General features: G+C 42.6%; 4 protein-coding genes across 4 annotated transcripts; 3 read left to right on the top strand and 1 right to left on the bottom strand.

Annotated features, from left to right (window-relative positions):
• Nucleotides 1-1,612: 1,612 nt before the first annotated feature.
• Nucleotides 1,613-8,320, top strand: PCOAH_00007980 (Uncharacterized protein; the record flags this gene model as incomplete). The annotated part of the gene is made up of 1 exon (XM_020057608.1): nt 1,613-8,320. One exon carries the CDS (start codon nt 1,613-1,615, stop codon nt 8,318-8,320), a length of 6,708 nt encoding a protein of 2,235 aa, XP_019913333.1.
• Nucleotides 8,321-9,299: 979 nt separating this feature from the next.
• On the top strand, nt 9,300-14,928 carry PCOAH_00007990 (Uncharacterized protein; the record flags this gene model as incomplete). The annotated part of the gene is made up of 2 exons (XM_020057609.1): nt 9,300-14,548; nt 14,685-14,928. The coding sequence occupies 2 exons, from the start codon at nt 9,300-9,302 to the stop codon at nt 14,926-14,928; spliced, it is 5,493 nt and encodes a 1,830-aa protein (XP_019913081.1).
• Nucleotides 14,929-15,090: 162 nt separating this feature from the next.
• PCOAH_00008000 (Microsomal signal peptidase 12 kDa subunit) lies at nt 15,091-15,651 on the bottom strand (the record flags this gene model as incomplete). Its single annotated transcript, XM_020057610.1, has 3 exons — nt 15,091-15,180; nt 15,320-15,466; nt 15,583-15,651. The coding sequence occupies 3 exons, from the start codon at nt 15,649-15,651 to the stop codon at nt 15,091-15,093; spliced, it is 306 nt and encodes a 101-aa protein (XP_019913262.1).
• Nucleotides 15,652-19,581: 3,930 nt separating this feature from the next.
• Nucleotides 19,582-24,558, top strand: PCOAH_00008010 (DNA topoisomerase 2; the record flags this gene model as incomplete). Its single annotated transcript, XM_020057611.1, has 4 exons — nt 19,582-23,824; nt 24,030-24,130; nt 24,290-24,358; nt 24,517-24,558. 4 exons carry the CDS (start codon nt 19,582-19,584, stop codon nt 24,556-24,558), a joined length of 4,455 nt encoding a protein of 1,484 aa, XP_019913011.1.
• Nucleotides 24,559-25,101: the final 543 nt, after the last annotated feature.

The following is a 25,101-nucleotide window of genomic DNA, read 5'->3' on the forward strand; positions in this document are numbered from 1 at the left end:
CAAAACGTCCCCCTGCAAATGATCTATCTCGTGTGCTGCACTTCGTATCCCTGTGTATATTTCTGTGAAAATTTTCCTTTCTTGGTGGGGCTCCTCCCACATGATAAACTGCGCCATTTGCTTTGATGCGTCTCTTTCTAGGTCGGTATCAAACATGTGCTCATGGGCATAGAGGGGGGGGTGCATGCTTTTGTGTATTCCACCACTGTGCAAAGTGACATACTCAACCAAATATGGACGAGTCGTTTTCAAGTGATGCGCAAGAAAACTTCAGAGCAGCAGAGATGAGGGGGGGAAGGAGTTAAACACAACACACAGTGTACTTATTGCGAAGGGGCAATTCCCCCAAATGAAGAATTGTCGAAAGCGTAAAAAAAGGAAAAAGTACCAACAAAAAGGAAAGACTGTTATTTCAACTTACACCCATTGTGCTAAAAAAATGCTTATTCAACTTTTTTTAAAATTCTTCCATTTTGAGGGAGTTTAAAAAAAAAAAAAGAGAACGTACATTTACAAAGCGTTGTTCCACCAACCTGGTCACTGTTTTATAAAAAAGGAAAAGGCGTAATTTACAAGACGAAGCATCTCATGTCCACTTTTTTGAGATCCCCCCAAAAAATGAATCATGCACCGGGAATAAAGATGAAGGTGTTTGTATTTTGCTAAACATTTTGTTTGCGTTTCTATCTTTCCCCTTGGGAGTTATTAGTTCCTTTTTTTTCTATGCTCCCTGCTTGGATGCGTTCTCCCTCTTCGGTTAAAACATGGACGCCTCTCACGGGTGGTTGTAACTTGGAGCGACACAAAATTGAGTATCGCCCTGACGGCATGGGAATACTTCCCACAAGGTGGATCATAAAAAGAGTTTTTTCCTTTCACACCGCTTCTTTGGAGATGCACAGAGAGGGGGAAGAAAATAAAAAAAAAAAAAAAAACTGCCCGAATTGAATCACTCACAGGGTTACTTAGCCATTCCTTTTACACAAGATATATTCGCCATCTCATTTGGGGAAGCCTTCGTGTCCCTCCTTTTATGTTCATTTGTGTGTTTCCAAATGGGTGGCCTCGCTAAGCAATTAACTGCTTCATTCTCATTTTTTTTTTTTTTCCTACACATTTTTCTTCATTTTTATTTTGTCAATTCGTCCTTTTAGTACATTCTGCTGCGCGCTTTTGCGAGGTAGTTTCTGGAGGGAATTTTCCAAGTTTTTTTTCCGCTCAGTTTTGTTCCCGCCGTTTATCCTTTTTGCAAGTATCCCTCCCATTTTTGTCTTTCCCCATTTTTTATTAGTATGTATATATTTTCGCTCCTCTCCTTTTAGCGCGATTTAAAATTTGTAAGCATGTCCAAGGGGTCGTTTTCTCCTTTCCATTCGTAATTGTTGCGTGTGAGAAGGGTAACAGAAGGAGGATCACGTGAAGGGAGAAAATCTGTCGGTGTAACTATAAGCAGATGCTCTCCCATTTTGTGCAAAATTGACATTGGATACAGGACGCTCCCTCTCTGCTTCCCACCGCACAGTTCCCCTTTCCTGTGTATGTGCGGGCCCACCCTTTAGGCAGTAGACAGAGGGGTAAAAGAAGCGTAAGAGGAAGAAAAAACCCACCCAAAATGAACCACCGAAGGAAGGGGAAACGAAAATGCAAAATCAACTACATAGACATAGAACTGGAGGCCTTCATCTTTGGGTGCTTCTTCTACACGTGGAATAAAATCTTCACCGAAAATGTGAAGCAAAAGAAGAAGGGAAACAAAAGGAGCAATAGCGGAGTAGGTAAGCCCACCTCTAGGGTAAGCAGCAACAGCAGAGGAGGGGGAAGAAGCATCCAAAGTTTCACTGTCGGGAAGACGACAAACACAGTTAAGAGGAAGTCCAACCCGTTTGTTGCTAAAAATAAGACGTGTGCAGTTAAAAGTGCGAACCTTTTAGAGGTTCCAACTTGGGAGAAGGACGTTGGCAGAAAAAGCTGCGAAGATGATGAAGGCACCTTGCCACACGGGTCAGCCAGCAACATTGGTAGAAACTTAAGTGAAGAATTTCAGAGGAAGCACAAAATAAACATTAACGATCTGAACGAGAAATTGCTCCATTTTGTTAAGCTAAACTTCTGCTTGGATGATAGGAATTTTCACATATTTCACGATTTGTATTCTTTCTATGATCACATAAGGGAGGAGAAGAAACACGAGGAGGTTAATGTGCACCGTGTTTTCTTCAAAACGAATGAGGGGTGCACATCTCACGGGGGGGAGGGGATGAGCAGTACAGATGGAAACAGCATGGGGGGGAAAAGTGCAGTGGGTCGGAAGGGGTTCAAAAGGGGCACCCAAAAGTTGTTCTCGCCAGACGGTTCCAAGTTGTGCGCTCCTGATTGGTTGAACCCCACCAGCACATCACGATCCACCTGCACATCACGATCCACTTGCACATTACGATCCAATTGCACATTACGATCCACTTGCCCCTTCTGCGAGCTGACACGGAGAAAAGACAAGGAAATTAAATCGATGAGGAGACAAAAGTTCATACACGCATGCACAAAAAGGATATACGGAGAGAAGAATCTCCAGCTTGTAAACAAATGTATAATAAACATAAAAACGTTTGACGATAGCTTCGTGCATTCAATCACCATCGAAAGATTATTCAGTTACATAAACAAAAGGAACAACAAAAATTTGCTCTTTTTTTGGTTCGAATTTTTGAATGTCCTTTTAAAGGTTACAATTAACAAACAGCTAATGATGCAAATTTTTTTTTTCTTTTGTGTTAAAAATTTACTTATAAGTTCTTACTTTAACACAGAACAAATTATGGGCAGTGATGAATTCACCGCGGGGAAAACATTCTCCCCAAAAGGACAGGAAAAAAATTCCTTCCTCGTAGATATGTTAAAGAAATACAAATATGAATCGTTTAGCAACATCATCTTAAATAACAATTACAAACTTTTGCAAAATTTATTCGATTATTTTTTCTTTATATGTTCAAAGAGGAGTTTAAAATTTTACGACAATTTTTTTTTAAATGTCCAGATGATTAATTTTATTTATCTTGTGCAGGTAAATTTTTTTCACTATTACTACATAGGTTTGTGTTCCAAGTTTTACCAATGGGAGGCCTCCAACCGGGGGGGCACAAGCAAACTCGTCATATCTACCTCAAAGCGGGGAAGCAACTACACCATTCGGCTTCCAAAACGGACAGAACTTAGTGAAGATACGAAGGGGAAAATTGCCCCCTTTAGTCGCCTGAAGAGGAAAGACGGAGAGACAGCCAATCTAACTAACCTGTGCAGTGCAAAAAAGGGACACAAAAACGAATCTACCGTTGGGGCAAAGTTCAGGAGGGTCACTGGCGGGAAGCCGATTGACCCCATGAGTGAATTCAGTTACACTGAGGAGGTTTCCTCGCCACATGGGAGAAGTGACATTGGAGGCATTTTCATTGGAAAGCACTACAACGTGGGTGCGAAGCGGCTCTGTAAGGTCAACCTGAGTTATTACAACTATGTGTGGGGTAGACAGGGCAGCATCAGTCGATACGTGGCAAATCAGATGGTGGAGCAGGCCCCTCCGCACAGTAATAATATTGCCCTGCTGACGCAGAATGAGGAGATCCAACTGGCCCCCCCCACGAAGCGCTTAGCAAGAAATTTGAAAATCTTCTTCAACCGATCACACAACTTCCTAAACAAATACATTCAATCAAACCAGCTAACCAAGCAGAGCAACATTTTCTCCTTCCTCTTCGACGCGCTGCCAGCAGGCAACCTCCGTAGCAACGTGAACAACACGTTGGAGCCGTATATCCATTCTATATTTTCCAAGTATGAGTTTATGGAAGTGCACGATTTTGTCGAGAGCCTAAAAGGATTATACAATTTGAAAAGGAAAAAAAAAGGGAAAAAAAAAACTCTGCGGAGTAGTGAACAACCTAATGTGAAGTTCCTGAATGATATGCAGGGATTTAATTACATCTACCACAATTTGAAGAATGACTACCTCATGTTGGCCGAGAGCCTATATTTTGACATGCGTGGGGAAAAAACGCACGAAAAGGAAAAAACATACAAAAAGGACAAGGGGAAAGAGGAAAAGTACGGCAGGATGAGAATCTCCAATTTAATACAGAATGAAAAGACAGACATATTTAGAAATGTGTCCATATATAAATTTTCATCCAAAAAATTGACCGTACAACATAACCTCTTTAATATATACCTGGAGTGCAAATTGCTGAACAAGGCGTTTAAGCTGCTTCTGGTGGATTACAATTTTTCCTTTTCCCTCACGTCGGAAGTTATTTTCCTCTACAAAATGTATCTCATTGAATTGAAAAGGAAAAATATTTTATTCGCATTTGAACTTTTGAGTAGGACCTTTAGCAAGTGTTTTATTCTTTTGAAAAAATATCTTTGCAATCCTACGTCGTTTAAATTGCTGTCTTTGGTTTGCCTGGACTTTAGTAACCTCCTTTTTAACTACCCTTTTTTAAGGACCTATCTCTCCTTCTGTCCGAATGATAAGATTAAATTTTTGAGAAGTAATATAATTCTGCATGAAAATGTTACAGCCAATTGTTACTACAATGATTACTTCAGTCAGAGGAATGACGTGGATTCGTTAAATTTACTCTGTGATGATGCATGGAATGGAAGGGGTTGTTATGGAGTTGTGCGGGAGGAAGGACTAGGGGGAATCCGCAGAGAAGCTCTACCGGAGGATATTTCCAATTTCATCGGGGAAGACACAACCTCCGCACGGCGTGCCTTCAGTTCACGTGCCATGTATAGCTCCCAACGGTTGTACAATTCGCACAATCACTATGCTGACTCCGTTGGGAGGTTCGCACCTCGTTCCGTCATCAGGGGGGACATCTCTCCGTGTGGTCCTGACGGGGGGGGAAACGAAGTGGAGAGGGGCTCCGAGTTCGCTCCACACGATCACTACCCTCAACGTGGCCAATACGATCAGTACGATCACTACGATAACTACTTCGAAGCAGCTACGCGGGACAGGCGTGGGGTACGCAGCGAATCGGTCACGCTCTCCGTTAGACAACCCTTCCCATATGAGGATGAACCCTTTTGCAGAAATGCACCCATCGACCTCTGCAGTAGTGTTGCTCGAGGAGCCGCCTCCAGCAGGGGGGGAGACTTCCACAGGAGTGCATCACACAGAAGTGCATCTCACAGAAGTGCATCCCGCAGAAGTCCATCTCGAATGAGCTACGTCAAAGGGGATCATCTCACGTGTGGCCACTCCAGCGATGATTCATCTCAATCTGGGGAAAGTGCAAAACACCACCACTTTTTCAGCCAGCACGATCATTTGTATATGAGAAAAATTGTCCAAAGTTTTAATTTTATTTTTAATATTTTGGAGAAAACGGTGACGAGTTGTGAGGTGTCCCTGCTGAGTTGTAAGGAAACGGTGGGGCGGCCAAATGGGGACCTTCGAATGGGTCACACCACCGTGGAGCCACCCCAGGGCAACACATCGAACATGCTCACGCAGAGCAGCTACCAAGACAACGTTGGTAACATGACCAACTTTATAAAGGAAGTGGTAAACAAAGTGGATTCCTATTTCTGCGAAAAATTTACACGAATGAATATGAAAAAGCATATTAAACAAATGGGAAGAAAAAAGTACAAAAATTTTTTATATGACTCGAAGGAAATGAGATCGTTGAGAGAAGAACACGATGATTGCTTCTTCTCCTGTTTGGATTTTTTATTTCTCGCATACATATGCTCAAATTATTTTTCAGACCATGTGTCTAAAAGCTATAAGGATTGTTTCAAGTCCTTTAACTTCAATAACATCTGGCCAAGCAACCAACAGATAAAGGTGAAGATTTTACTCTCCTTGATGCACCTCCTTCTGCACGAAATTAACCTCATAAATTTGAACGGCTTTTTTTTGCAAATTTTGAAAATAATTTTAAATAAATTTTACAAACATTTGGATTACAACGACCTGCAAATGTTTCAGTACATTTATATGAGTCTGTCTAATGAGACTTTGTTTTCTTGTTTCTCCATCTGTGATGAGATTAGGGATGTTATTCGGGGTAGCTTTTCCTCCGTGAGGGAGTTCGATTACGTCTTTCAGTTAGCCAGAAGGAGGGACGCCTTTTCGTTGTGTCATCTTGGCTTTGTGGGGGATCCCCTCAGGGACGACCTTTTTATGACGGACATTTTGGACTTCCTTCTGGGGCGGGATGCGATGATCCGAAAAGGGGACAAACCAAACGTAGAAGAAATACTCATCGGGGACCCCCTCAATGAAACGGCCCTGTGGGTGGACACCTTCACCTTTGATTGCCCACACAACGAGACAATTAGAGATGACTCTACGGTGCATGCACGGGTCGACCAGTTTACGATGGATACGGAGGATGAGCAACATGGAGATTATGCAAAGTACCAATTTGACGATTTCAAAAGCGAAGCATCCTTTGAGAAAAACGACTTTGTCTTCTTTAAAAAAGGTGAACAAGGGGGAAGAAGTTCCCCTCTGGATAATATACTCCTCCACCTGAATGAAGAAAATACGAATGGAAGGAAAAGCCCAATGAAGGGAGTCTCCACTTGGGATGAAGCAGCAGAGAAACGCACCCCCCTGAGGGAGAAAATACACGCGGTCCAAAGTGCAGAAGAGAAATACAAACAAATGTTGCGCCATTTTAAAATTAGCAAAGAGGACCATATAGAAAAGAACCTGAACAGGAAAAACGAATGGTCCATAAAATTGAAGACCTGGAGGGATCGTTCCCATTATTATGAGAATGTGAAGCCTGATCACTATGAGGCGTATAACTTGGAAAAAGAATACTACCTACCGGAGGAACTTTTCGAAACGAACTGCTTCATCCTAGCGGAGGAGAAACACCAAATGAGAGTTGCATTTAATGTGGAAAAAAATAACTACCTTTCTGAGTGCCTAAATTTATTGAAGACGATAGACTTATACATGGAATGTAGAACCAGTACATGCAACAAGCCGCTCTACTTTGTAAAAAGTTTAATCATCACATGCTTAAGTGTTAGCTATTCTAGGCAACTCTCCGTAGTGTATATACACGCCCTCATACGATTATGTTTGTTTGAACTACGCATGGATAATTCCCATACGGCTGTCTGTATTCTCCTCGAAATTTTAAGCCACTTTGAGCAGGTAAAAAGTTACAGAAATATGTTGGGCATTATTTTTTACCTTTGCGGGTATTCGTTGCTGCACCAGTTTAACTTGCAGTCGGAGCGCATGCAAAGGGAAGGAAGGAAAAGGGAACTGATCAAGGAATACCACCACTATGCAAATGTGAAGAGGGAATATTTCGACTCCTACCAGGGGTGTAAACTGGGCGGATCCACATTTCTGAACAGTTGCAACACGACACCTGATATTTCTCCGATTTGTAGAAGGGGGTCCCACCTTTGCAACGAGGAGGAGGAGGATCAACGGGGTGTAGACTCCCACAGCATGAACTGGGGAGAACGCACCATTGGCTCCGTTCCCATGAGTAAAAGAGATTATTTGGACGGTGCACTATCCGAGCGTAGCCACCGAAGCAGTAATTGTACGCCCAGCCCGCTAGCCAGGGAGAAGACCACACCGGACGATTTTGCCAGCAGCGTGGAAAGGAGAAGAAACAGCTGCGGGAAAGGGAGCCTCCCCAAGGGCGGCTCCGCAAAGTGTGCCAAGAAGCTAATCCCGTTGGCAAAGAACCAAATAAAAATCACCGACTACTTTTCCAATGTGAAGAACGAAAAGGTGCAAGAGCCACTTTCGGACGCCGACTCAGCCAACTCCACCAACTCTGACAGCGATATTCACCTCAACAGTGCAGGTAAAAAATGCGTAAAGAAAAGAAAAAAAAATGACGGATTAACCGATGACGTAGTTGAGCAGAAGGAGAGGCCCACCACAGATACATATTTGGAAGAGATAAAGGAACAGCCGTACGACCCACTAGAACAGATAAATAAAAAGCAATTTTTTTTACTTTTAATTTGCTTCTACATGAAGCGAGCTCTGTACCACTGGGAGAATGACGGAGATGTGGTTGGAATTTCCAACGGAATTCAACAAAAGAAAAGGATAAAGGATGCCCTCTTCTTCCTCATGTCTTCTTATAAATTTTTTTACAAATCATCCCTTTTTCTGTCAAAGCATGAAAAGATTGGGAGTTTTAAATTTCCACTTTTTGACTTTCACCTTTTCGGGCAGTATAAGACGTTTTACGCCTTCTACAGGGGGGCCTTTCTCCGGTGCTGCAACGAGAATGTGACGTGCTCCTCGCGGGGTTGACCTCACCATTGTGTGCAGCCATTCACTCATCCATTTGCTAATTTTTTTTTTTTTTTTTTTTTGTTGTTCATATGTCAGCGCCCATGTGCGATACAACTCCTGGTGTGTGTTTTTTTTTTATCAACTTTTTTTGCTCCATTTGGGAAAAATACGAACAGGTGGGGACCCCACTAAGCACAACAACACCCTTCCTCCAGTTGCCCCGTTCGGCTGACTCATTCGTTTGTACCAGACAAAACGGGTCATGGTCATTGTTGCGCGGTACCCAGATAAAGGGTAATAAAAATGTCCAAATGACGGCAAAAGAGCGGCAATCGTAGGTGTTCAAAATGTGCCCTGCCTTACACTTTCTTTTGTGTGAATAAAAATCGTCGTTGCCTTCCCCAATCGGCACGCCAGGGGAGCCCCACAACAGCAGCTTAAAAGGGTAAACTGGCTAGCGCAAAAAAAAAAAAAAAAAATTGCACACATGTAGCTGTTCCCGTTGTGCATATTTAAGCACCACACGCGGGGTGATCCGTCCGTGATTTTTTTTTTTTTTATAAAAATGTAGATCTGAAGAGTCAATCAAAATTACTCGCCACATTTACCGTAAAACAGTTCGGAAATATCCACAGCCAGGCCTACAATTTGTTTATCCCATATTTGGCGCCACAACATATTGAAACGAAACAACACGGAGCGTTTCAGCTTGCATAAAAAGGGTTAACATCACATAGGGTGTGACGGAATGAACTTCACAACGTAGGAACCTTGCAAACATGTGAAGGGAACGTCCCCTCAGTTTCACCCATTTTTGTAAACGTGTCACCGTTTCATCCGTATGTACCCCTGATTGTGCGATAAAATGAGTTCACCACGGATGTCAACGAGGGGGGCACTTTGATATGTAGGAGACCCTCCGGAAGAGGAGGCACCACCCAACCAGCCCACACGGAATGTACTAACGGAAAGCGTACAACTTTTTTCGTAAAATGAAATGATATTTTCCCCTTTTGTTTTAATTCTCTTGTCTTTGTTGCCTCCCCAATGGAAATGCCATTTTTGCAAATTTGAAAAGAACCAGGGGAAGTATTTATCCCCCCCAGTTGGAAAAGTGAGGAAGGACTCCAGGCTTTTTTTCCGGTTGCATAGAAAGGGTAGTAGAGATTATCACCCATGGAGAGAACAACAAGGTATGTCAGTATGCCCCTTAAGGGGGGGTATTGTCTGTTTACAAAATGAAAGGCCGAATGACTGTGTATGGAACCGACTTAGGTTAAATACCCTACTTTGTGTTAGACCTTTCCAGCGCGAATGTGCCTCCATGTGCAGAAGTTTTGACAAACGGGGAAAGAACAATACGACGCAGTGGGAAAGATACAACAAGGAAAAGGCTCAAACGATGTTTATTTGGAGCAAGACAGGTTTCAATTTTCCTAAGCGCAAAAGAGGTGGCAGGAGTGACCGTGCTTCAGGCGGAACCATCAGCTGGAACATCGGCACACGGTTTGAAGTTCATAGGAAGGGGAAGTTACTACCTTGGGGGGGAGAAAAGGATAGACTCCAGGACAGTTTCGCGCAAATCACAAACGATGTAAACCTTCCAGATGGTATTCCCACAGTGGGAGAATCATGCAACGGTTTCGAAATGCCCCGAGACAGACCCTCATCCTCCGAGTGCACTAAAACGTTTCTAAGAAACATTCTGCAGAGAAGCTCCATACATAATTGCACACAAAATGAGGGCCTGTTCAGGATGCTAAAGGGGATAAACGCTCTGCTTAGCAAATTACATGTGAGTGATTACGGAAAGGAAGACGAAGGAGGGGGTGTACTAGATACCCAATCTGTGTCTACAAATGAGGGAGATGCCAAAAGTGGAGAAGAACAAATGATTAATGTGCACAACCTGAACAGGGGTACCCTTTCTAAGCGTAACTACCTGAACAAGACAGGCGATTTTTCTACAACGGATAAACATAATATGAGTGGTGAACACACTTCTGCGTCTTCCTCCCCTCCCGATGTACCCACAGGAAAGGAATTTAAAACGTGGGGGTTGCCACTCAATTTGATGCTTATAAAATCGTGTGTCGATAAAGTTGTAAAATCCGTGTGTGCAGATGATCACGCTGAGAGGGAAATTTCAAAAGGAAGTAACATCTTTGTTAAGTGCGAAAATGTTATCCAAAAAAGGTTGTTCTTTCATTTGGTGTGTCTTCACACACGGATGGCGACGTGGACAGGGGGACGCCGAAGGGATGTGATTCTATACCTTTACAGAGAGGACGAAGAGGAGGCAGAAAATTTCTACAGCCATTTGAAGGGTATCTATTCGGAAGAGTCGGTCAGCTTTTTTAATTACAAAAATTGCATACATAATGATAAGACGGCTTTTATAATTTTATTATCGTATTATGAATTCTTCAACTTAACTCTACACGTTGCTAACAAAACGCCCGCTGATTTGGAGGGGTACCTAAACGGAAAGGCGAGTTATGGCTCTGGATGTCCAAACCTGTTTTCCCTTTTTTCGCAGTTGCTTGTAAGTGAGCCCCACGGTGTTGCAGCGAAATGCCACGAACCGCAGCACAATTTTAAAATATTTCTAGACGATTTCAACGTAACATATAATTATGGCCAAAGCGCGATAGAGAAAAATCTTTACGAGCATCTTTTCCCTGCGATTGACTTGCGAAGGGGGAACGTCACATTTTATCCTCTTCTGAGGACCTCCTTCCCCACGCTGTGGTTTAAAACTTGGCTGGAACATGTCCACAAGGAGTGCTGTTCCGTCAATCTGCGAAAAGGGAAAAACGTTTTTATTTTGCACAAAAGGTTTATTCTGCCGCTGTTGGATGGGAAGGAAACCGCCCAGTGGAGCTCCAGCAGTTCGGGTAGAAGAGGCCCAAAAGAAATTGCGCAAAGGGACAAGGCGATGATAAACCCAAGTTTGTATCCCCTTTTCGATCTGGCTACAAATAAAAAAAGAAATTTCCGAACCCCACAGGTGGAACAATACATGTCCATTTTTAACAAACACAGAAAAGAAATTATCGTGGAGTATTTGAAAAGACACAACTTGTACAATATAAATAAGTTAAAAAGGAAAGACAAAAAAATAAAAAGGAAATTTAATATAGCCAGGCGTTTTTTAAAAAAAAAAAAAAAAAATTTGCCAGATTTGGAAATTTCGCACTACATAAATTTCTTCATGAATAGGAAAAAAAAAGGAAGCATATTCTTCAGAAAAAACGTCATTGATTATGGTTATGTGGCAGAAAGGGAGTTTCTACAGGGGAGGGATAAAATACACATATTGACCAAGGGGTTATTGTCTGGTTGGCATTGTGGGGACGCATCCTATTCAGGTGAACCGCACAACAGTGTTAAACAAATTGATAGTTCGCGAAAAGTGGGCAGGCAGAAGGTACATTGTTCCAAATGGGAGGAAGATGAAAAGTGCGATGAAGAAATGAATGCCCCGTTTTTTTTGCAAAGTAGAGGAGAGACACGCCTTCGCTTCGGTATAGACACGTCTCTCCCAAATGAATCAAAACATTTTTTTTACAAAAGTGGAGACGCACAGGAAGGGTCGTCTCAATCTACTGCGCGGGTCGTGGCTCCACTATACCCTTGCATTTACTACAGATTCGATAAGGACACGTTCGAAAAGTTTTCCAAAGAGGTGTACGCAGGGCTTCCGTTTTTACCTGAACGGTTCAGGCGAAAATGGAGAAGTGTGTTAAAAAAATATGAACAGGAAATACGGCCAAGTTTTTCCTTTAAAAAGTACCTCCGAAAGGGGCTCTTCCTGGTCAGGGAAAAGTTAAGCAAACTGGAAAAACAGTTCATTGGAGAGTTACTAAAAAATGACCTTATAAAAATTATTTTGTCCTGTGTAGACATTTCTTCGGATGCTATTGGGGTGAACACCGTGTTTGTGGAGGATGTGCAGGTTTACGTAAAGGATAAACTTCCTCAGTATAATCGGCTTCTTAACCTGATAAATGGCTTACACGGGGAGGTTATAAAACACCCGTCCTGTGGGAGCAGCTCCTACGGGGAAGAAGGCCCCCCAGGGGATGACTTATACAGACTCCACTTTGTAAAATACTTTTTGTATTTAAATTGGGCCAAGATATTCAGAAAATACACCCTGTCAAATAATGACCTGTTAAATTTATGTGCAAATAGCACAAACTGTTTTTTAATCCCAAGGAGGTATGAAGACATTTCCATTTTGTTAAATTTGCAGAACGAGGGTTACTTAAATATATCCCATTTGCACAAAACGTTGTTGCGTGATTTTTATTTTAACCTGTACAGTAGCAGCATCAGCAGGGGGATTTCTTTTCTCCTGAACGGGGCAGGTGAATGGCAAATAAATTCATCACCCATGTTTGATGACCAGGTGAGCAGCGCTCCTGAGGGAGAAAAATCCTATCGCTTTTTCTATACTCAGCGGAGGTGGGGCCAAGACCAAGTGGAAGGTCTCTCCCCACATAATATCATTCATATGGCAATAAAAACAGCGCAAGGCGTTCACAAAATTTACAAATATAAAGAGACGAATGAGACCATTCTGGTGGACCGTTTTTTGGGCATGTCGAATGAGACGGCCTACTCGATTAACTACTTCGACTTTTTGTACTTTCACTTTTTGACGAACAAAAATATTGGAACAGTAAAAAGGCAGCTCATAAATAACGTGTTCGAATTTTACGCCGTTCAGAGGAAAGAATGGGAAAAGGTGTTTGTCACCTCCGACAGGGAGGACAAAATGAATGACTATCTGGAGAGGGTCCAAGAAATAAAAAAGTATTTCCCAGAAGATTACGCATATGTTTATTACGATACGTTTGTAAAATATAACAACGTAAGGAAGGAAGTGAGAAAGAAATTGAGAAATATATACAGGCAAAAGTATAGCATGCTGCGTGAAAGCATCTGTGAAGGAGACCAAACTGATGTGGTCCTGACTACTGTCGACGAGGAGCGCTGCATCATTCTGGACGTGTATAAAATGAACCCATCCATGGGGGAGAAAAAAAAAAAACAGAAAAGTGACCTGTACGTTTGCGCCAACAGCAAAGGTGACCTCTTCATATGCAACATATTCTTTTTTGATAGAGTCTTAAAGGATAAAGAAATGTGTGACTTTATTAGGGAAAGAAACAAAGGCATAAACTACGTTGATTTTTTATTTGGCCAAAGGGACGTGGTTAATTACGAGCTGCTTTTTAATGAGCGCCACTTCCCCTTTGATATTCATCTGGGAGATTGCAAAAACTGCGCAGACGGAAAGGACAACAAGTGTCACCCCACAGACGGGGAAAAAAAAAAAAAAAAAAAAATTTTCCACCAATTTGTAGTCAACAAAATCAGGATAAACGAAACTTCGGGCAGTCAGAAAAAGTGTAATAATAATAAGGAGGAACAAATTTCGCAACCGCATGGGGAGGAAACGAAAATGGTGAATGTGGAGGACTTATTTAAAAATTGGTACAGCGAAAATTTGTACAGTCGGAGAAGGAGGCTTTCCCTTTACTGGAAAAAGTTGATGACCTTGAAGAGGGAAATGCTTAATCAATGCGCCAGCAGGTTGAACAAGGACATGGGGAAAAATGCACACATAGGATGTGTAGAAGAGGACCACTATAACAAAGCGGAACGGCATCCCGTGGAGGAGAAAAAAAAACCTGTGACGTACGAAGTGAACCGGTTCAGCGAAGGTGCCACGACAAGTTGTGTGACGCGGAACGGACACTGCCAATCATCTGAAAACAAAATTATGAGCGCGAAAATTATGGGCACCCTCAAGAAATACAAAAAAAAAAAAAACAGTGGAAATAGAAATAATTACACAAAGGAGATGAACAAAGTGGATCGAATATTTGGAAACAAAAGAAAGACCATAATGGATGAATTTAGGAACATGTTGTCTTTTCTACAACACCTCGATCTTATCGACACGCTCAGGAAGTTTCTAAACCCATACGTTCGAAATAGTCTCTGGTTTTACGTCATAACTCTGTACCTTAACCAGCAGTATGAGATTGACCCAGGGAAGTTCCTTGTCCAGCCGGAACGCGTAATTATAATTTTTTACATATGTTTTTGCAAAGGAAAGGGGGATTACTTGGGGAACTATTTGGCTTCTTTTCAAGTCGATAACGATGGATTGCGGGACGTTGTCGTGGATGTGTTTGCATACAAGCAGTTGTTATGCTGTGTGCAGGACAGGTGAGTTCGCTAGCAGATCGGCACACATAGCGGTAAACGCGTCAGTTCGTGCCTTTGTGTCTAGTCCGCATTTCTCGAGCGCACCCCCAATTTGCCTTCCCCCAGTTTATCGTAACTAACCCACCCCTTTTCGCAGGTTCCAAATCAACGTGGAAATCCCGTTCAACCTGGAGGGCGTGCAAAACGTGTACGATGGGTTAATTAAATTAAGGGAAAAAAAGTACACAGAAATGGACCTCGAGGTGAAGGCCAAACTGAGTAAGCTGAGCACCATCGTTCAGGTATGTATTTCCAACAATTTTAACCAAGGCGTAAATCAAATTCTGCTTAACTTTGTTCGTTCTGTGGACCACATGAGGACAATCACCCAGGTGATGTAGCCCCTCCGGGTGCAGACGCTAATATAACATTGGCATAATCACATGGCGTGGAAAAAAAAAAAAGGCCGAGTTGTATAACGAGGTGTGCTCATGCAACGGGGGACAATAATCATTAGACCCCTCTACATGGTCTATATTTTCATTGCGAATTTTTTTTTTTTTTTATCTTCGCTTCCTATCCTCCGTGGACTCATCTGCACTTTCCCACTGAATGTTGTTCTTGTTGTATATGGGCCACGTGGGCATGATTAGCTGCAAGGGGGGTAAAAAAGTAGGGTATCCATGAATTTTTGAACGGGGCATTAATATCCGCTCCCTTCTGCGGGGGTATTTACGCACGCGTGCATCTTGCGTGACAACAGGAGGCGTGGTCACTCTCCCTTGTTCTTACCAAAGCAGACAAGACTGTACCGGCCAGAATGATGTAGGCACTGAGGGCTAAGTCCTCTTTGTAATAACCGACTGCAATGGAGACAACTGTGCTGATCGTGAAGACGATATTTTTAATTAAAAATGCGAGCTTCTGACCGTGGAAATCCTGCAAAAGATTGGGTGGGATGTGGATTGGTGAGGTGACGCTCGTTTGGGATCGAGTTACCGTTTTGCATGCTGCTATACAGTACTACTCTGTACCCAACCTAGTGGATGACTTACCATGCGATTCCTCCGGAGACACACGTAGGTGTGCACTATGCTGTTTTTAATATCGCTAATTAGGCCCATGGGGTTATCGTTCGAATGGGGGTGTGGGGGTAGAACTTTCGAGGAGGTTTCCTTTCTCCTTCGTTATCCACGTGTGGCGTTGCGCGGGAGGAAGCCGGACTGTATAATCTCCGTTGTAGCAATGCGAATGGGGTGTTATACTACCTCACAAGTGTGAATTCTTTTAACAATTGTGACAGGTTTGGGGAGGCGAATCTTCCTGCTGTGCGTTGGTCCACCTTTCTTCCTAGTTATACGCGAGCGTGCTAGTAACTATGCAGGAGGATATTTCATTCCAAACATGGCAGTGATATAAAGAGGAGCCTAAGGATTGTAGTCAGCCCGCACAATTGGCTTCGCGTAAAGTTTATGACTTTCCCGCTGGGAGTGCTTACCTTTTTATTTGTTAGCCTGCCGGTTGGCTTGTTCTCGTGGGGAGGCCGAAAAAGGAAGGGAAAAAAAAAAAAATTACCCAACTGGAGGAGTAAAACATTGCAGTTACACTGCGCGAGGGTGAAAAAGAGCTTATTTTGTCAGGCGTAATTTTTGATGTGCCGGTGAAGAGGGAATTGTGGACCCAGGTTAAAGCACCAGGAGATACGACGCGGTCATTTGGCCGTAAAAATGGGAAACATGCATTTTACACGCAGGGCGTGAAAAGAGGATTGTGTAATTAAATGCACCGCAGGAGGGGGGAAGACCTCCCAAGGGTTAAATCAACTACATGGGGGAAAAAATAACGCCCGAGTGGAAAATTAAAAATGGGATGTCACAACGTTTGCCTTGGGGTTCGGGGGATATTCTCCCCTGCGTTGAAGAGGATTGCCCTTCATGGGAGGAAGACTCCTCCTTCGCAAGGATGCAAAATGGAAGGGCACATAACGGAACGATGTTCGAAGGTGCCCTCTACGCGTCACACAATCATGTAGAATGTTTCACCTGCATGAGGAAATCTCTCCTTACAATTTTTCAACCGGTGTAGGACCTCCCCCCCGTTGATTTGTTCTCCTCTTACGGCTCTTCTGCGATTGGGGAATATAGTGACAAGAAAAAAAAAACAACAAGAGATGGAACTATATTTGAAATTCCTTAAACGGGTGAGCATGTTCAGTGAAGAATGAAGGAACCAAATGTTGTGGAGCTTGCGAGTTACCCCCCCTTCGTAGTAGCGAAATGGTAAGCAGTGACGAGAGCGAACCAGGCAGTAACCGAGGGAGAGCAATAAACGCCCCGCCAAACTAACCCACGCGGTAATAGCCCATTTAAAACGAGGAAAGAGGAAGAAGTGCGAAATCAAACTTCAACAATGGATGAAAAAATGAACAGAACGGAGATGCCATCCGAGCAGGAAACTGGGTAAGACAAATTGAAGGGTAACTAAAGGGTTAGGAGCTTTTTAGGGGAGTACCCCCTCCCACGGGTGCGCATACACATATATGTCCTTGTATACGTGTAACACCTCCATGTATGCATTCGTTTCGCGTGAAGAGTGAGAAAAAAAAAAGACATGTGTGTTGCTTCATTTTGTAGTGTAAGGCCAAATAATTTTGTCTTTGCGTTCCCTTGCGGGGGCCCCCTATTTTGCCACACAGTATGCATCACATGGGGAAATGCTTACTCTGCGAATGTGAAATTTTTTTTTTTTTTTTTTTTTTTTTTTTTCGATACTTCCCCCACGTTGATACATGCACTTGCACACCGTTTGTTAACGCATTTTTCAAACTTCCCAAATGAAGTACTTGCGTGAATGTCCCATTCACGAGTTTGCAAATTTTTTTGTAATGCTCCTTTTTTTCGCTTCAGTAATTTATCTGCCATTGCTTTCACAGCAGAGTTTTTTGCGCCCATGTGTTTAGCGCGTATCTCAGCTATATGTCTTTTTCCTTTCTCCCCCGAGAGTATGAATTTCGGGGAGAGTCACTTAAGTTCCATTTCGTAGTTTTTGCTAATTTACCTTTTCTTATGAATTTTACTATTTCACTCAGAGAGACATAAAATGAGTATGTGAGCCCGTCCCTGCGCGGGAGAGATTTACTCATTACGTTCGCCTGGGCTGTGTGATACGCAAATGTGACCATTAAAATAAAATTGCCTTGCTGTACCCAACGAAGCCTGACGGGGCGATTGCCTTTACGTGCGTTTGCACCGCTAGGCAAACCTTTTTTCTCTGTTTGATGCGCAGCCATTTGTTCCCAACTGGCAGCCACCAAAGGGTACACATGCATACATGCGCAATACACACATGTGCAATGTAATTTTAAATGCATACGTGTGAGTATACTAACATTTCCTCCCCCCCCTAAAGCACTACCCAATCGGTGAGCCGTTTTTTCCTTTCATTAGCGTAGCGGGTACACATGAACCATTGAATATTGGGTGCTCGCTCTTTCCACCAGGTAGCACTGATTAGGAAAAAAAAAAAAAAAAAATAAAATAAAATAATTTTTTCTTTTCCTCATCAAAAATTAGCAAGTGAACCTCGCCAGGCAAGTGTATATGGGCACACATTCGAACATTGCCCAGAATGATACGTTAATGTGCATTAACGAGTGTTTCCCTTTCGATCGGCTAGCTGTGCACATGCATATCGTTGCACATCGTTGGGGCAGTCAATTTGCGATAATATGCATAGCCAAGTGTAACAGCGAAAAATTAGAAAAAAAAGTGAAAAAAAAAAAAAAAAAATTAGAAAAAAAAAAATATATATAGTTACATAGTTATATATATATATATATATAAATAACCAGTAAAGATCGCTTCCCCTTTTTTTCCACCCTGTGCGCACTTTTCACTGTGTAAGAAATTTCTTCGTTTTCCACTGGAGATGTGTGGGGGCCATCCCAGGGCCATTAGGAAGTACGCACGCGCGCTGGTACGTGTGCACACGGACGCACCTGTGATTTGTGTTGTGTGGCCACTTTATTCAGAATTCGTTCATTGCGCAGAAATATATGCCGAAGAAGTAGTTGTCATATTTTTGTTTCCGTCTGTTGATTCTCTCCTGATTCGCATCTTCTTCGTTCCCGCTATTTTTTTTTTTTTTTTTTTTTTTTTTATTTTATTTTATTGCCCCCCAGCGGCGTTTCCCCCTTTTTCGCTGGACCCAATTTAATGATTCACTTCATTCTTCTCCTGTCAATCAACCCACAATGCCACGAATTGAGCGAAGAAAACCGTGAACACTAGAATAGGGCGGAGGAGCGGCGTTTCCATTTTAGATCTTCACCCTGTTTGCCGCGAACTGTCCTGCGTGCATCCATTGCGTTTTACTCACATTTCGTCGCTTCATTTTTTTCCACTAATTTAGTTCATTTTACACCCCTTTCTTATCTTCGCCTGTTTCTCACGACGTATTATTTATTCTGCAATTATTTTTACTTTTATTTTAATTTTTTTTTTTATGCTTTAGCCGCTGGACTTTACCCCCTTAGGGCGCAGGAAAATTCCTCGGCGCCCCACCGGTGCCATTTTGCATCCAGCATGTGCAGCTAAATGCACAGGGGTGTCCAAGCGGAGTAGCGCTGCTTCCACATGTGTAGGTGTACCCCTGCGTGGTTTCCTCTGTGGAGCACACTTCGAAGAGTTCCCCTGATGGCTTTTCTTAGTTCCTCCAAACTGTTTGGCAAAGTCTTCCTAATTTTTCACAGCTTTCTCAACGTTTTATGTACGCATTTTATTTTGGCAAATCCTCTATATATAGTTAGTACCTAGTTATTATATAGCTTTTTTCTGCTCACTTGCCCTCCCGCCCCGCGTGCCGCCATGCACACCCTGCATGCATCTGCACGGAGTTCGGGTAGACCGTTCCGCACGGCGTAGGCGAACCCCGGAAGGTGCCTGTCCGTTTGGTGGGCTATTTGGCATCTTTTTGCAGATCGTTGCATCTGATTACACCACCCTGATAGAGGTGGCACTTTGCCTTTTTCTACCCTAACCGACTCATTGGCAACCATGTCGAAGAATAAGTCTATCGAGGAGAGATACCAGAAGAAATCGCAGATAGAGCACATCCTGCTCAGGCCAGATACGTATATTGGAAGTGTGGAGATGCACACACAGCAACTATGGGTATGGAACAAGGAGCGTAATCGAATGGTGCAGAAAAATATAACCTACGTGCCAGGTTTGTATAAAATTTTCGACGAAATAATAGTCAATGCAGCAGATGTGAAGGCGAGGGAAAAGGAGAAAAGCGAAAACCCTATGACGTGTATAAAAATAGAAATAAATAAGGAACAAAAAAAAATAAGTGTTTACAACGATGGGGAAGGAATACCAGTAGAGATACACAAGGAAATGAATATTTACGTGCCACATATGATTTTTGGAGAACTCCTAACTTCAGATAATTATGACGATGCGGAGGATAGAATTACAGGAGGAAGAAATGGATTCGGAGCAAAGTTGACAAATATATTTAGCAAAGAATTCGTCGTACAGTGTGGGGATAGTTCCAGAAAGAAAGAATTTAAAATGGTGTGGACAGATAATATGTCTAAATTTTCAGAACCACTTATTAAAAACTATAATGGGAAGGATTTCGTGAGGGTTACTTTTAAACCTGACTTGGCTAAATTTGGTATGACAGAAATGGATGACGATATAGAAAGTTTGCTCTGCAAGCGTGTATACGATTTGGCCGGTACGTGTAGTGTGAGGGTTTATCTGAATGGGAATAGGCTAGCTATTAAGGATTTTAAAAGCTACGTCGATCTGTATCTGAAGGATAACGCTGGGGTGAGCCCCGGGAAGGGGGGTGCAAACAATAACGCAAATGCAAATGCGAATGGTAACGCAGAGGGGAATGCAAACCAAGATGGGCAAAACCCAGAGGTGAGCATGTCACAGGAAGGGGGAGAAGCAACCCCCAACAAAAGCGCTGCGAATGGTACGCACAACAACGATGAGGAAGAAATCGTTAAGATACACGAGAAGCAACACAGGTGGGAAATAGTCGTATCGAAGACGGATGGTTCGCAATTCCAACAGGTGTCCTTTGTCAATAGCATATGCACAACGAAAGGAGGATCCCACGTAAACTACATCGTGGAGCAGTTATTGAATTCGCTCAGTAAGAAGGCGAACGCGAAGAACAAAGGAGGAATGGAAATAAAGTCGGGACATATAAAGAACCACTTGTGGGTGTTCGTGAATTGCTTAATCGTTAACCCGACGTTCGACTCACAGACGAAGGAAACATTAACCACGAAACCTGTCAAGTTTGGTAGCAAGTGCATCCTGTCGGATAAGACTATTAATGGCGTTCTGAAGAGCCCCATCCTTAGCAACATTCTCCTGTGGGCGCAAGCAAAGGCACAGGTAGAATTGAGGAAGAAAATGAAGGCAGGGTCATCCAAAGCGAGGGAAAGAATTATTGGAATACCAAAACTGGAGGATGCAAACGATGCGGGAAGTAAGCACAGTCAGGATTGTACACTCATCCTTACGGAGGGTGATTCTGCTAAGACATCCTGCTTAGCTGGATTATCCATAGTGGGGAGAGATAAGTATGGGGTGTTCCCCTTGAAGGGAAAATTACTAAACGTGAGGGATGCATCATTTAAGCAACTAATGGATAACAAGGAAATACAAAATATTTTTAAAATTATGGGGTTAGACATTACAGACAAGAATAAGGAAGACATAAAAGGGTTGAGATACGGGTCACTCATGATTATGACTGATCAGGATTATGACGGTTCTCACATTAAAGGGTTACTAATAAATATGATCCATAAGTTTTGGCCTAGTTTGCTAAAGCATAGGGGGTTCCTAAGCGAATTCGTAACGCCAATTGTGAAGGTACAGAAGGGAAATCAGGAACATTCCTTCTTTACCATCGCAGAGTATGAAGAATGGAAGGAGAGCACAAACCTAGTTGGGTGGAAAATAAAATACTACAAAGGGTTGGGTACTTCCACCGATAAGGAATTCAAACAGTATTTCTCAGATATTAAAAATCATAAAATTATGTTTCTCTGGACGGGGGATCGAGATGGAGATTCGATCGATATGGCGTTCAGTAAAAAGCGTATTGAGGACAGAAAAATATGGCTCCAAAATTTCGTTATCGGTTCTTACGTGGATCACAAGGAGAAGGATTTATCCTACTACGACTTCGTCAATAAGGAGCTAATTTATTATTCCAGATATGACACGGAGAGAAGTATTCCAAATATCATGGATGGGTGGAAGCCCGGACAGAGGAAAGTATTATATGGTTGCTTTAAGAGGAACTTAAGGAATGAATGTAAAGTGGCCCAATTAGTTGGTTACATAGCAGAACATAGTGCCTACCACCATGGTGAATCATCCCTACAACAGACCATTATAAATATGGCGCAAACATTTGTAGGATCGAATAATATAAACTTCCTAGAACCATGTGGTCAATTCGGTAGTAGAAAGGAGGGAGGTAAGGACGCTTCCGCAGCTAGGTACATTTTTACCAAATTGGCTAGCTCCACAAGGAGCATATTCAACGAATACGATGATCCCATTTTGAAGTACCTAAATGAAGAGGGGCAGAAAATAGAACCAAAGTACTACATTCCAGTTATACCAACGATTTTGGTGAATGGATGTGAGGGAATTGGAACGGGTTACTCCTCCTTCATCCCAAATTATAACTACAAAGATATTATTGAAAATATTAAAAGGTACATAAATAAGGAACCACTCATCCCCATGATCCCATGGTATAAGGATTTCAAAGGAAGAATAGAATCGAACGGAAAGACGGGTTTCGAGACGATTGGAATAATTCGCAAGATAGACGATGAGACATTAGAGATTAACGAACTGCCAATTAAAAAGTGGACACAGGATTATAAGGAATTTTTGGAAGAGTTACTCACGGATGAGAAACAGCAACTAATTCTGGACTACATAGATAACAGCTCCCATGAGGAAATTTGCTTCACAATCAAAATGGACCCTGCAAAGATGAAGAAGGCTGAAGAGGAGGGTCTGGAAAAAGTTTTCAAATTGAAAAGTACCCTAACAACAACTAATATGACTTTATTTGACCATAACTTGAAGCTGCAAAAGTACGCCACTGAATTGGACATCCTGAAAGAATTCTGCTTCCAACGATTGCAGGCTTATGAAAATAGGAAGAGCTACTTAATATCCAAACTGGAGAAGGAGAAAAAAATCATCTCGAATAAGAGCAAATTTATTCTTGCCATTGTAAATAATGAGCTGATTGTTAACAAGAAAAAGAAAAAAGTCCTTGTGGAAGAATTGTACAGAAAAGGATATGACCCTTACAAGGATATTAACAAAATTAAAAAGGAAGAAATTTTCGAACAGGAATTACTGGAAACGGCAGATAATCCTGAAGACAACGAAGAAATAATTGCCGGCATTTCTGTGAAGGATTATGACTACCTGTTGAGTATGCCCATTTTTAGTCTCACTTTAGAAAAGGTAGAAGAACTGATAGCGCAACATAAGGAAAAAGAGAAAGAGTTGGAAATTTTAAGAAATATTACCGTGGAAACCATGTGGCTGAAGGATATCGAAAAAGTGGAGGAAGCTATTGAGTTCCAACGAAATGTAGAATTGGCCAACAGGGAGGAAAGCAACAAATTCAAGGTCGCCAGGAAGCAAATTGGTAGCAGCAACAGGAAGAAGAAGAAGAAAAAAAAACTTTCCAGTGATGAAGAATCATCAGGTGACTCCTCAGACAGTAGCGAATTCTTAGTGCACAGTTTAAACATTAGGAAAAATAAAAAACCGCCAAATAGTAATGGTCCTAGTAGTACTACACGGAAAAAATTGAGGAAAACGAACGAGGGGGAAGACAATAGTAATAATAATAATGACGCCCCTGTTGTAGTCAATGTGGATGTAGACAATAGTGCATCTAACCCCAACGCAGGGGACGATGCTGCCACGAACCTTTCAGACTCCACGCCGCTGCTTGGTAAAATCCTAGCAGACGCAGATGCAGCTAGCCAAAGTAACCACAACAGTAACAAACCTAGTAGTAGTAAAAACGCTAGGAAGAGAAAGCTGCCCTTTTCGGGGCAGTCCCTCGATAGTGTTGAGTCTGAGGGGGTTGCGGTCAACGAGCCTGACCAGACGCCCAACAAACCGTTAGGCATCCCCGAGAGCATCACCATTTCGCCTAACAGTACTATCAACCTCAATGACTTCTCCGGCATCCGGAGCAAGTTGCTCGAGCTCGGTACTGTCCTTGCGGCAGCCGTTTGTGCATCTGCGTAGTGAGCGGTCTATGCGGTATTATATGCACCTGTATATTGAGCGGTTTATGCACCTGTGTAGGAGCGGTTTATGCATCTGTGTAGGAGCGGTTTACCCCCCTGTGTGACGTGTGTACCTTCCCAACTATGCCCATGCTTATGCATCCCCGTGTGTATACGCCCCTGCAGAAAATAAGAAGAAGCCACGACTGAGCTTGGCCGAGAAAGTGAAGATGAAAGCCACGGAGAATAAAAGCTCCGGAGGAAAGTCCCCACCCAAGAGGAAGAAGGTAAAACAGAAAGTCTGCATCTGTCATCATGAAAATGTTGCCCTTAGTATGTTCACGCTGCGTGCATTGGTGCAAAGGTGGAGTTCCCCCTGAATTTTCTTTTCTTCCACTGTCTGTTATTATGCCCATTCTGTTAATTCTTTCGTCTTCACCCCGCAGAGCAACTTACTTGACGGCTCAAAGTCGAAAAAGGCATCCAAATTGGATAGTGATGATTCTAACGAAGATGTAAGTCACGTTATGGCAACGATGTGTGGCATCTCACCAAGAGTTAATTATTACTCTTCCCTTTTTACTTTGCTATGTTTTTGTTGCTTCCCCATTTGTTACGTGGACTCCCCTTCATTCTCATATCCGGGTGCTGTATCTTTTTCCCCTTTTTACAGTTTGCCTCATCAGATGAGAGTGACAGTTCCTATAACATATAAGAAGGACTTCCCAATGCTGACCAATAGATCACTACTCATTTCATGAAGTAGCCTTTTCATTACGCCGAAAAAGGAGACCAGTTAGGTGGACCCTATTTACGTAATTTTTTTTTCTGTACATATGTGTGGGTCATTTTGCTTCCCCCCTTTTCTCCCCTTTTTTTCCTTTTTATGATGCGTGTGTGGGTATGGAGTCTTCCCTTTTCAGTTGCACAGAAGTGTGCCCTCTTCAGTGGTACATACACCTTTGCATTTGCAAACTCGAACGGACTCCCGCCGACGGGCGCTGCTTTTATTAAATAAAAAGTGTGGACAAGACATGGTCCCAGAGGGTGGCCACATGTCAATCGCGTAACAACCACACTGCTGCGTTTCTAACCGGGTGAACGAGGCCGCTCTTCGATCGTTCCTTCGCGTAGCAGCAGCCTCCCCATGGTGGTCTTTTGTGTTTCCGCCTCCTGGTCATCATCAGAATGGACGTTTTCTAAGTGGTTCTCTGGGGATTCATAAGAAGGGAAGCTTTTCTGAGCTGGTCTACGCCCA

The sequence above is a fragment of the Plasmodium coatneyi genome, chromosome 4, assembly GCF_001680005.1.
Source record: "Plasmodium coatneyi strain Hackeri chromosome 4, complete sequence".
NCBI lineage: Eukaryota > Apicomplexa > Aconoidasida > Haemosporida > Plasmodiidae > Plasmodium > Plasmodium coatneyi.